Source organism: Mesoplodon densirostris, chromosome 4, assembly GCF_025265405.1.
Source record: "Mesoplodon densirostris isolate mMesDen1 chromosome 4, mMesDen1 primary haplotype, whole genome shotgun sequence".
Lineage (NCBI taxonomy): Eukaryota > Metazoa > Chordata > Mammalia > Artiodactyla > Ziphiidae > Mesoplodon > Mesoplodon densirostris.
This window is the reverse complement of record NC_082664.1, coordinates 29,465,747-29,478,035: the sequence shown is the minus strand read 5'-3', so window position 1 is coordinate 29,478,035 and position 12,289 is coordinate 29,465,747. Positions and strand designations below refer to the sequence as shown.

At 47.7% G+C, this 12,289-nt stretch overlaps 1 protein-coding gene across 3 annotated transcripts in view; it reads right to left on the bottom strand.

Annotated features, from left to right (window-relative positions):
* Positions 1 to 12,289, bottom strand: part of LTBP2 (latent transforming growth factor beta binding protein 2) — a 101,632-nt gene that overhangs the window by 51,752 nt on the left and 37,591 nt on the right. For all 3 annotated transcript variants that reach the window (XM_060095825.1, XM_060095823.1, XM_060095826.1), the window contains exon 4: positions 1,338 to 1,528. In XM_060095825.1, coding sequence (XP_059951808.1) covers positions 1,338 to 1,528 — 191 coding nt within the window. The remainder of the gene's footprint in view (positions 1 to 1,337; positions 1,529 to 12,289) is intronic.

The window sequence follows — 12,289 nt, the reverse complement described above, 5'->3', positions numbered from 1 at the left end:
CAGTGTGAGCTGAGGTCTCTTCATTTAACACAAGTGGTGGCAGTGGAAATACAAAGGAGGGGTATTCATTCTGTATAGGGGGCCCAGCGGGGAAGCCAGGAGGCGGAGGGGTTGAGAAGGGAAGTATAAAAGGTCTATGGAGACTTGACTGTGAAGGGAGGAGAGATAGAAAGGAAGGCAGAGGGAAGTGGAGAAATAGCCGTGTGTGTGTGTGTGTGTGTGTGTGTGTGTGTGTGTGTGTGTGTGTGTGTTTGTGTGTGAATGGGAAAGCTGTAAGTAACTGTATATGCTCTAGGGAAAGGGCTGAGTGAAGGGGGAGGAGAACTGGGGTCGGGGGAGGGCAAGTGACAGCCTAGGGTTCCAGAAGTGTCAAGAAACAGTGGGATGTGCCTTAGACAAGAAGAGGGGCACTTCCTTTTCAAGATGGCAAGAAAGGTCATCAGCTATGAAAAGGACACTGATGCATGCTGTCCACAACATGGATAAACCTCAAAAACATTACACTAAGTGAAAGAGCCAGACACAAAAGGTCACGTATTGCATGATTCCGTTTGTATGAAATGTCCAGGATACGCAAATCTGTAAGGACAGGGAGTAGATTAGTGGGACCAGGGGCCGAGGCGAGGGTGGGAGTGGGGAAGGGAGTGACTGCTTAATGGCCATGGGGCTTCTTCTTGCAGTGATGGCAATGTTCTGTAATTAGATAGTGGTTGCACAAAATTGTGGATATGCTAAACATCACTGATGTGTACACTTTAAAATGGGCAGGAAGGTGAGGACTCTGGGGAGTGGAAGGCATGGCCATGGGATGGGGCTGGGGAAGGTGGGGGCAGCTTGGAGTAGCTGCTCTGAGGAATGAGAGAAAGTGTCCAGGCACACCGGGAAGGATGGCTGGGCAACGAGCAAGAACGTGCGGAGGCTTGAATCCTCAGGGATGCTCAGCTCTCTCCTCTGGGAAGCAGAGGCCCTGCTGTAGGTAACAAGGGGTTTACAGGAAGGAGGAGGTGGAAGAACCATTGCCAGGGAGGTGAGGTTCACAACTGGATATGAGGGAAGCAAAGGCAGGACAGGTGACAGGTGACAGATGGGGCAGAAATGGAGCAATCAAGGTCTAGGTGTCTCAAAGGGGCAAAGTCTCCAACAGCTGCTTTCGGACCCCTGGAGCCCGACACAAAGCAGATGCTTGACAACTGTTTTGTTCATTGGCTGAAAAGATAAGAGACAGGGTGACAACTCAGCCCTTCTGAGAGGGTGAAGGGGGAAGCAAAGGTGGGGAGAAGGAAGTCCAAGATTTAGATGCCCTGCTCTTTGAGGATCTGGAGCCAGGGTGTCCTTACCCCAGGAGGATGACGGGTGGTTCAGATATGCTGCCTGCTGGGCACCATCCTTCCGTTCAGGGCCTGGCCCCATGGGCAGGGCATTGGAGGTCAGCTGGCCATTGGCCACAGTGGCTAGATAAAGTCGAACAGCCTGGGACAGCCCCACGTGCTGCTGGGTGGCGTGTGTCTGGCTGAGCCCACTCAGGGTCCTGTGGAGACAACCAGGGCATGGTGTTTGCATCCCAGGAACAGTGTCTCTGTGCCCTTCCTGTTCAGGACGCCCACCCCCACCTCTGCACTAGAAGAGTGTTCTCTGTTTGGCTGCCTCGTTGCCAACTGCAGGAAAACGGAGGTGCCCTGAGACAGGGGAACAGGGCTAAGGCCAGCTGGCTAGCTCGGTGGGAGTGCCTACCCCTATGTAGAATTGCCAGGCTTTGGCTGGGTATTCTGGGCAAGTCACTGAGCCTCCCTGGGCCTCAGGGCCCTCGACTGCAAAATAAAGGAGTTAGATTGGTCCCATGTAGCTCTAACATTTGAAGAGTTTGAGACTCTTATGGACCAGCCCTTGCCCTAAAACTGAGTCCTGTGCCTGCTTCTTGCCACTTCTTAAAACAACCTTTCATACAAATTGCTTGTGGAACAGGTGCCCAGCAAATACACGTGAACAGATTGATTCAGGGGCGGAGCCCTGAATATCCTTCTGATTAATGTTATTGTAAAAATAATAGAACAACAATGTTCAAGGAGAAAAAAATGAATTCATCATCCTCCTACCCCAACACGGCAAATACTTTGGCATATTTCCTTTCAACCTTTGCTCAAGTATATGTTCTTACACTATTGTCATCACTTGCAGATACCATTTAAATTCTGATTTTTCACTTAACATTAGATCGTACTTTACACAATTCCACAATTTTCATATTGACCATCTTAATTGCTACAAGGTAGTCTATCTGAAGATGGATCACAATTTATTCAGACATTCTCCTGTTATATACTTAGATTGGTTTTTTAATTTTTAACTGTGGACATTCTGACTCATATGGCTTTTTTCTTCAGTTAAAATATTCCTTTTGTATAGGGGGATTCATTAAACTGTTTTTTTTCCTGTATATTTGAAAAATATTTATAAGAAACATTTTGAAAAGGCTTATTAGCTTAGGATTAATTCTGTGGACTAGAATGACCATATCAGAGGTTACATTTATGGCTCCAGGTTTACACTGGAGGACTGCTCTCTGAAAGGTTGTATAAATGTACCACTCAGAGTGCAGCCTCTCCAGCATTATTATATTATACACAGCCTTGCCAGTGTATTATTAATTTTTCATAATAATAATCATCATCATAAATGATACTCAATGTTGTTTTAGCTACCTTTTTAATCATTTCTGAGGTTGAATTTTTTTCATACATCTATTTACCACTTGTGAAATTTCTGCTCATGTCCTTTGATATCTTAACTATTTGAGTTGTTTGCTCATAAACTTGAACGGTTCTTTATGTGTTTATTATAAGGCAGGTCATTCTACAAGGCAGCCTTGTTATAAATACTCTGTCACTGTCAAAATGTATATGAACCACTGTATACATGAGAGTGTCTGGACTGTGGTGAGTGTGAGCACATTGTAGACATTGAAGCTGAGAGAATAATTACTTGCCCAAGGTTATACAACAGGTAAATCAGGCCCCAGGACTCCAGCCCAGCAGAGCTTGACTCCTGTGCTACCCAACTGAGCAGCGCAAACCATGACAGAAACTCAGCCTAGAAGCCTCTGCTCAGGCCTGGGGTGGTGCTCTTTCCTCCAGTAGGTCCCACCACTAGCCTCTCCACTGGATTCTTTGCCCAAGTGGGTACCCTGGGACCCTCTCCCTCCATCGTCCCTACTCCTGTTCTGTTGGCCCCGGGTGTCCAGGCCATGAGCAATCTCCCTCTCATCCTTTCCTGGCAGAAGCCAGAACAGCACAGGTGTCAGAGTTGGGCACCTTCCAGCCCTTCCCCAGCCCTGTTGGCCTGGGATTTGGCTCCCGTGGGCTTCACCGCTGCTCTTCTTCCAGTGCGACCAGCAGCAAATACTCACCCTGACAGCCCCAAACATGCCCCAGCCTGCTCCCCGAGTTTGAGGGCTGGAGTGAGAGAGAGGGCCCGTTAGCCACCCCAGAAGCTCTGGGAGCTGTAATGGACCAGATTTGGGGGCCCCACCCTCAGGCACCTGCTCCTAACTCCGAGGAGAAGGTCAGCACAGCCAGCTGCAGCAGAAAACAATCCTTCCAATGGCTTCCAAGAGCTCACCAAAGAGTGAGAGGTAAGTGAGCTGGTGGGTCAGTGGAAGTCTCCTCCTGGTGGCAGCAAGCTGGTGCCATGGCTCAGCTTAGTGTCCGCATCACAGAGCACCCAGGGAGCTAAAGGGAGTAGTTCAGGTTCTGCCCTGACTACCTGGGACGTTTCTGAACTTGATGCTGACAAAGAGCTCTCCTGTCTGGTCAAGGTGGAAACTCAAAGGGTTCTTTCTTGGTGGTTTGCTGTCACTGTTGTTACTGTTGCCATCACTTGTTTCTCTAGTTGGAACTCAATGCTAATGGCCCCAAGATTCCTGAGTTCAAATCCCTTAAGGGCCAAAGGTTTAACTTTGCAGGGAAGAAAAAAAAATGTCTTCCCTATTTGTAGAAAGGACCTGTCTGTACAGAGAAGAGAGGACAGGAATTGGGCCAGGCAGATGTCAGTTCTGCCTCCCACTTGACCAGTCACTGAGATCCCCTGAAACTCAGATTCCTAATCAGTAAAACAGGAATAGTGACACCCACCTCACCAGGCTATGGTGAGGACCAAGGGGACCAGTGACACTATGTGATTATTTTGAAAATATAAATAAGTGGTCACAAGTTGAACACTATGCCAGAACTTTAAAATCACACGAACAAAGAAAAGAAAGTGCTAGCTATAGTTCAGACAAAATACCTCTCCCCAAGCCACTAAAAATTCTTCTTCATCTAAGAGGAATAAAAGACACCACAAATATCTTATTATACTGCCCAAGCATCCTTACATATAAAAGGCCAAGTGACTAATCTGGTGTCAATACATTTTTTAACAACCACAGCCTTCTGAGCTCAACCCATTGTCATCTACTGCTGTGATGGGGATTTTGGATTAAACGATAGAAATCAGAAAGTCCTACCTTCTGAGAGGCTCACAGCCAAGTAAAGAAGGAAACCTTGGTTCTTTGATAGGTCCTATGTCTTACACTGAAAACACCCCTCTAAAGAGTCAGCTATCTCCCTTCATAAACCCCGGGCCAGTCCTTGGAGGTGGACAGGGAGGGAGGGCCCCCCACCCCATGTGTGAAGGGCTTCAGGCCCTCAGCTCAGCTCTGGCTCCTAGAGAGTGGTAGCAACAGAGGCAAGTGAGAGCTTCACTGGGCAGGTGAGTTTCTTTGACTGAAGTCCCCGGAGCGAGGCTCTGTCCACTCTCAGCCTTGGAAGAACTGCTTCGATTTCGTTAAAGGATAGCATAAATGTTCTCAGACTCGCCTGGCCCAAGGTTATCTCTCTGGGATTGTTCCAAGGAGGTCCTGGCAGAGCTGCCACAATGGACTGGAACATCCATCTCTCTAGACTTCAGGATTTCATGGATCAGTAAAATTTTGAAACAAATGTAGGGGACCAACATAAAGTTGCCAAGTTTTTATTTAGGTAAGACATTAAAACACACACACACATGCACAACTGCCAATTATTACCACCATAATTTTATGCCAATAAGAAATATTTGAAAAAGCTTAATTTCGTGGAAATCTCACCTCGTTGACTTTATTTTTTTCATTTCTTCGTGGACCAATGAAAACTCTCATCACAGACCAGCATGGAGCCAAGGAGGAGCCACTGGGTATGATCCACCAAGATGTGCTCTGGCCTGAGGACTCTCCGGCTCTTTCAACCAATTTGGGAAGAAAACCTTCCATCCCAGCTGGCTGGGATCTTCAGACCTGAGTGGAAACTCCCTGGACAGTGCATACCCATGATAATGCCACTCAGCTGAACATGGTGCCCCCATATTCTGCCCAACTCACTAAGGTTCTCAAACCGTGATGGGGAGACGAGTGGGTGAGGGGCTCCGTGCCCTCCATCCCACCCACCTTCACCTTAGCCTGGTGGCTCCACTCTATCTAATTGATAACTGGGTTTCCACATACTATTTTGTTTGTTAAGTGTTCTGCTGCCAAAAGAAAGTTTAAAAACATCACTGCAGGGGCTTCCCTGGTGGCGCAGTCATTGAGAGTCCGCCTGCCGATGCAGGGGACATGGGTTCGTGCCCCGGTTCGGGAAGATCCCACATGCCGCGGAGTGGCTGGGCCCATGAGCCATGGCCGCTGGGCCTGCGCATCCGGAGCCTGTGCTCCGCAACGGGAGAGGCCACAACAGTGAGAGGCCCGCATGACGCAAAAAAAAAATCACTGCAAGGTGCATAGAATAGTTATAGCTCCCATGGATAGAGCACTGAAGGATGTACTTTAAATGCATCATCTTATTCATGTTATTTTATTGAATGAAAAAAGTAAGTTGCAGAATAATATGGATAGTAATACTTCCAGGTTTTTGTTTGAAGAAAAACCTCTCTCTTCCCTACAGATATTTATATAGGCATAGGAAAGGTCTGGAAGGATCTGTAAACAGTGGCTGCCCCTTGGGGATGAGAATGCCTATGTATGTGTAACTACTGTTTTAAACTTTATGTTTCCATAGTTTTAGATTTTTTTCAGTAAAAAATTTTTTTTTACAGTTTTACAGTAAACATGCATTATGTTGTAATAAAAATAAATCTCTATTTTCCCCAGCAACTCCAATTTATAGGTAAGGAAACTGAGGCTCAGGAAAAGCATGATAAATGTGTGTATATTACTAGGATCCAAGGTGGACTCTGATGGCTAATGGAGGTACAGGAGTTCAGATGTAAGCAGGACCGTGACATTTGAGCTGGGGCTTAAGAGAAGGGTAGGAATTTCACAGTCCAAAATGAGGAGGAAGACACTCCAGATAAGAAAAGTAACATAAGAAAATGCATGAAGGTGGGAAGCACGGGCCATATTTAAGGAAGAATAATGAGCACAGTTGGATAAAGCATAGAATGGAAGGGAAGGGAGGCAAGGAAAATAACATCCATTCAGTGTCTACCAAGTAGTGGACGTCATTCTAGGTGTTTTACATAACATATCATTTTCTTGTCCAAACAACCAACCCTATGATCAAAAACCTCTGCTTGGCCAAAACGACTTTAAACAAAGTAAAAAGACAAAAGACAAAATGGGAAAAAAATGTGCAATTCATATCATGATAAAGAACCAATCTCCATAATATTTAAAGAGCTCCTAGAAACAGAAAAGACAGACCAATAGCCCTAGAAGAAAAGTCAGCAAAGGAATATGAACAGTTCACAGAAAAAAAAACCCAAATGTTTCTTTTTTTTTTTCAAGATCAAGATTTTTAAAAATTAATGTTTCATTGCTTCATCAAGTACATTCTCAAGTATAATTTTTTTTATTTACTATAAATATATGGTGACAAAGAAAACAGTTTGAAGGAACTGCACTGACTTTTCCTAAGGCACCAGCAGTTTTCCCCACCATCACTTATGAACCATAGTGCAATTGTCAACACAATGAAAAAGGAACTTAGTATCATTATTAAAATAGTTTTAACCCTTAAAGGGTCTTGGGCTCAACAGATAGCACTTTGAGAACTACTGTTTTACTAGAACAAAAATATATTTCTCATTTTTGTTATGTTGATTTTTGGTTGGTAAGAGGTATCTTCATTCTGGAATCCTGGCAAAAGAAAAAGCCTTTATCTGGCACCTGTTTTTCTTGTGGCAGAGGAAAATGAGCAAAAGTAAATTCATGCATTGGCTTCCAAAGCTTCTTCTTAGACATGACCTATATCACTTCTCATCTTCCATTGACTTTGGTCAAGTCCCACGGCCAAGCTTGATGTCAACGGAAAGAAGGAAGTACTCTTCCCATAGGTAGGGACCCTGGAAACCGTGGCCTCCGACGCCGCTCCCCCCTCCCGGGAAAGGAGACACAATTCCCCTCCTCGCCTCCGCCGCCACCTCCAACCACCCCCAAAATAACCCCTACGGGGCGTGAGAGGCAATTATAACTCCGGCGAGCGGAGGGCGCGGGGGATGGGCGCCGGGCGGGCGGGGTCGGGGAGCGCGGCGCGGGTCCCCAGGTGGCGAGCGGAGGTGCTCCCACCGCCCCAAATATTTCTTAAACACATGAAAGTAGGCTCAACTTTTCTCATTCTAAGGGATGTGCAAATGAAAACTACTTTGAGATAGCATTTTTCAGCCCATCAGATTAGCAAAAAATCCAGAAGTTTAATAATAGACTAATTTGGTGAGATTGTGCAGAAACAGACACTCAGATGTTGCTGGTAGGAATGTAAGTCGACACAGCCCATATCGAGAGCAATTTGGCAATGTCTGTCCACACCGCAATGCATCAATGCTTTGCCCCTGCAGGTCCACCTCTGAGGCTGTGCTGCAGATACACCTGCTGTGGTAGGCGCTGCGGCCGCCCTGCCCAGTCCCCTTTGCGGCCGGTGCACCCCACACTGGCTTCCCCTGAGCTGTGCTCCGGACGGAAGACAACCACCTGACAAGCTCCTCCCACCATCATGACCACGAAGCCTATGAATGCCTGAACCGGAAGTTTAAAAGCCCCGCCTCCTCGCTTCAAGGTGGGACAACTGTCCAAGCTCCGCCCTCTGTTAGGTTTTGGCTTGATTTTCCCGGGACTAATCCTTGCTTGGCTCTTTCCTCCTTTCCATTCTGCTTCCCTCCCGCCCTTAGCCCTCCCCGAGTAAATCACACACACACCTGAATTCACGTCCCAGCTCCACCTCTAGGGGAATCTGACCTAAGACACTTGTAAACGTCCACAATGATGGATGAACAAGATTATTCATAGTAGCACTGTTTTGTAATAGCAAAATATTTTGTAAAGAATAGAAACAATTTAAGTGTCCCTTAGTAGGGGATTGGTTAAACAAACTAAGAGACATCCACGGGATGGAGTCCTATGCCCTCAAAACAGAAAGATGCAGCTCTTTTACATCCACAGGAAAAGCTCTCCAAGATATATAGAAAAGTGAAAAAACAGCCCAAATCTGGCCCACCGACTGTTTTTGTACAGACTGTGGCCTAACAATGGTTTTTTATATTTTTTAATGGTTGGAAAAAATCAAACGAAGAATAATATTTCATGACATGAGAAAGCGATATGAAATTCAAATTTGTTTCCATAAATACAGTTTAAGTGGAACACAGTCACACTCATTGTCTAAAACTGCTTTTGCTCTACAGTGGCAGAGCTGAGTAGTTGCAGACACCATATGTTGTACAAAGCCTAAAATATTTACTATCTGGCTTTTTATGGAAGAAGTTTGCTGACTCCTGGTGTGGGCATGTAAACTTTTGTGTAAAAATAGAGAAAATAAGCATGAATTTATTTGCATATTCATAAAGCAATCTTGGAAGGATACCCTAAGAATTAATAAGTGGTTTCCTGTGTGTGTGTGTGTGTGTGTGTGTGTTGGGGGGGAGTGGGAAGTGGATGGATGGGGAAGAAACTGGTGCTACAATTTAATGAATGCTTGTACTGTGCCAGGCTGCATGCCAACAATGCGTGTCACATGTATTATCTCATGAAAGCCTCTCCATAACCCTAAGAGTTAGATACTCATTATCTCCCATTTTACAGTCAAGAAAACAGAGGGTAGGGAGGTTCTATACCTTGCTGAAGTTCGCAGAACTCCTAAGTGCAGAAGCCAGGTTACCAAACCAGGTAATGTCATCCTCAAGCCACCCCACCATTGGTCATTTCTCTATCGCCATTTCACTGAGGCTGTGAGGGATTAAAGAAGAATAGGTTCGGGTGCATATCGTGGAGGGCTTGAAATATCAGGGAGGTGTCTGGGCTGTACTGAATGGGTAAGGGGGAGTCCCTAGAGATTTTGGAGCAGCCCACCCTCTTTCACGCATTCAAGAAGCACTTACTGAATGCCTGCCATGTGCCAGGCATCCAGGTCCAAGGGTGGCAAAGACTCTCTTACCCTCTCTGCTCCAGTGGAGACTGAGCAAAGGAACCAGCATCCCAGCACATGTGTGGAGGTACAGGGGGAGCCATACATTAGCCTTGAGATGCTGGTGGTCTTCAAGCAGGTCTAGGACATGATGGGATGGGCCTTTTCAAATGTTTATTACTTTGATGAAAGATTACCTGGTGGTGGATAGACCAGAGAGGGGAGGGCTGGAGGCCAGCTGGAAGGCTTTGGCTGTGCTCTACGCGAGCAGGGACCAAGGATGGGACCAAGAAGAGGATAGGGATTCAAGGGATATTTAATACATAGAGAGTTCCCAGCTGTGGCTTAGACAAATGGGTGGAGGACATTCCAAGAGCCAAGATCTCAAGGAGTGATCCAAGAAGTGACTCAGTTTGGGACATGGAGAGTGCTGGTGCCTCAGGATGGATCTCAGAAACAGATGGAAATACCCAGGAGGCAGCACTCAGGAGAGAGGCTGGGACTGCAGACACAGGCAAGGGAGTCCTGGTGGAGAGGTGGGGCTGCAGGGACGCTATTACTTACTCGGGGAGAGTATTCATAACAAACCACGACTCAGAGTTCCACTGCTGGACCCTGCTTACACTTGCCAGCTTCAAAGAGGGAAATGTGTTAATGAACAGACTGGTCTCCGTGTTAGGCTTTGCTTCCATAAATTTGTCTCCAACCTTTGGTGCCTGCTACCGCTTGCCTGCTAGCATGCGATAAAGCAAATGACAAGCCCAAAAGGAATACTGATGGGAAAACGTGGCAACAGCCCATCACACTTCACTTGACAGCTTGCTCTCTACATGGCTACGTGCGTGTGCCTAGAGCGGGTTTTTATTTTGCACACACAGACGATCATCATAGTTTCTGCTAGTAAAACTGTTCCCAGTTCTAATCATGGAATTAATTACATTGATAGTTCATGGTATTCCTTATGACTGCCAGATGCTCTGACACCGAAACACTTTGAGAAATGCAGGAGTAAAGAGAGAATAAATAAGGGCAGAGGAGGGGGTCTGGGGAGCAACAGGGCTTGAGGGGCAGACCAAGAAAGAGGCTGTGGGGATGTCAGAGAGGCAGGAGGGGACAGGGAGAGAGCACCAAGACAGGAGGGCGTTCCTTGAACTCCATCCCTGCTCCTGGCCTTCCTGTGACTGCAGGCCCAGCTCGTTACAGGTGAACACACCTTGGCGCTTCCCAAGTGGCTCAGTCTCCCCTGAGAATCTGGGTCCTGGAGAGGCAGGGGGAAGCCCTCGCAGAGCTCTAGCTCCTTCTCTCCTCCTCGCTGTCCAGGTCTCACGCCCAGGCCATAGTCAGGTGGCCCTTGTGCCTAATCCCCAGGGACCCAAGGTAGTGTTTCCAGACAACACGCTCCAGCCCCTGCTGCAAACCTGCCCTGCCCCGGCAGGGAACAAGGGGGCACCCAGCCTTGGTGGGCAAAGAAGAGGGGACACCATGGCCTTGGACAAAGCGAGGAGCCTGCTGATTCTAGATGATGCATAGTTTGGGGGCCTGAGCAGGTGTGGCCCAGGCTGGGCTAAGACAGCAGCCATCACTCCCCAGCCTCTGGGTATCAGAGGTGTCACGTTGGTGGGTTCCCAGGTGTCACTGTAAGGAGGGGAAGACTTGAACTCTGCCCCTCTTGTCCTAGACAGTAATAATGAACATTTATTGAGCACTAACGTATTAATTGTTCTATTTGCATATGTTATCTAATCTTCACAACAACCTTAAGGGGCTAGGTACTGTTATTAACTGTTATTAATTGTTATTACTGTTATTTCATTTTCAGAAAATGAAACTGAGGCACAGAGAGGTTAAGGACTTGTCCAAGGTCATTCATCTAGAATTGCACTGTCCAATAGAGCTTCCTGTGGTGATGGAAATGCTCTATAGTCTGTGCCATCCAATATGCCACTGTGGCTTTGAAACACTTGGAAATGCAGCTGGTGTGACTGAGTTTTACATTAAATTAAATTTAAATAGTCCCTTTGTGGCTGATGGTTACTGCATTGGACAGCACAGCATAGAAAATGGAGGAGTCTGGATTTGAACCCGGAAAGTCTATCTTGGCTATGTGGTTAAAAGTTTCCCCTGGCTACCCTCATTGCATTCTTTGTCCCCAGGCACTTGGGTTCCCTGACTGTCCTGGCCTAGGGGAATCAGCACCCTTTTAAACCTTGCTGTCCTGAGGATGTGGCAGGAAAGAGACTGGATTTCCGGAAGACATGGACCCAGGACCAGGTCACAGGGGAGCAGGTTTCAGCATGGCCTGAGGAAGGATGTCTAAAAAGCCAGGGTTGCCTGGCGACATGGTGGTCCCTGGAGAGGCCTGAGCACCTTGTCCTTGGGATCAAGGAGCTGGGTCCCCGCCTCTACCCACCCCCCCACCGCGTGCCAGAAAGGAAGCAGCAGCCATTCCTGCTCAGGGCGGGGCTCCGGGCCCATGACACCTGAGAGACAAGTGGGGTGGCATGCTCAGTGGGGCAGTCCTGGGGGACCCAGCCCCTTCCCGCTGCCTGGCACACAGTTGCGGCATCCCCAACACTGGGACCCTCATACCCTGCTGCCCTCCCGGAAGGGCCGAGAGCTGGCCTCCCCTACATGTCTCAAGACCTCTCCTGCTGCCGGTCCTGCTGTGCCCACTTGCCCGATCCCTTCGGCCTCACCGGTCTGCCTGAGGTCCCCCCCACCCCACCCCCCGGCCACCTGTGAGTCATATCCCCCTGCTCTGAGGTCTGCGCCTTTAGCTTTTTTCCGTGGCCACACCCAGGTCTGAGAGGTCCGGAGCTCGGACTCACAGACCCCAGGGGATGCCCCTGCCAGGCTGAGGGGTGGGGAGGGGGCAGAACCCGGGG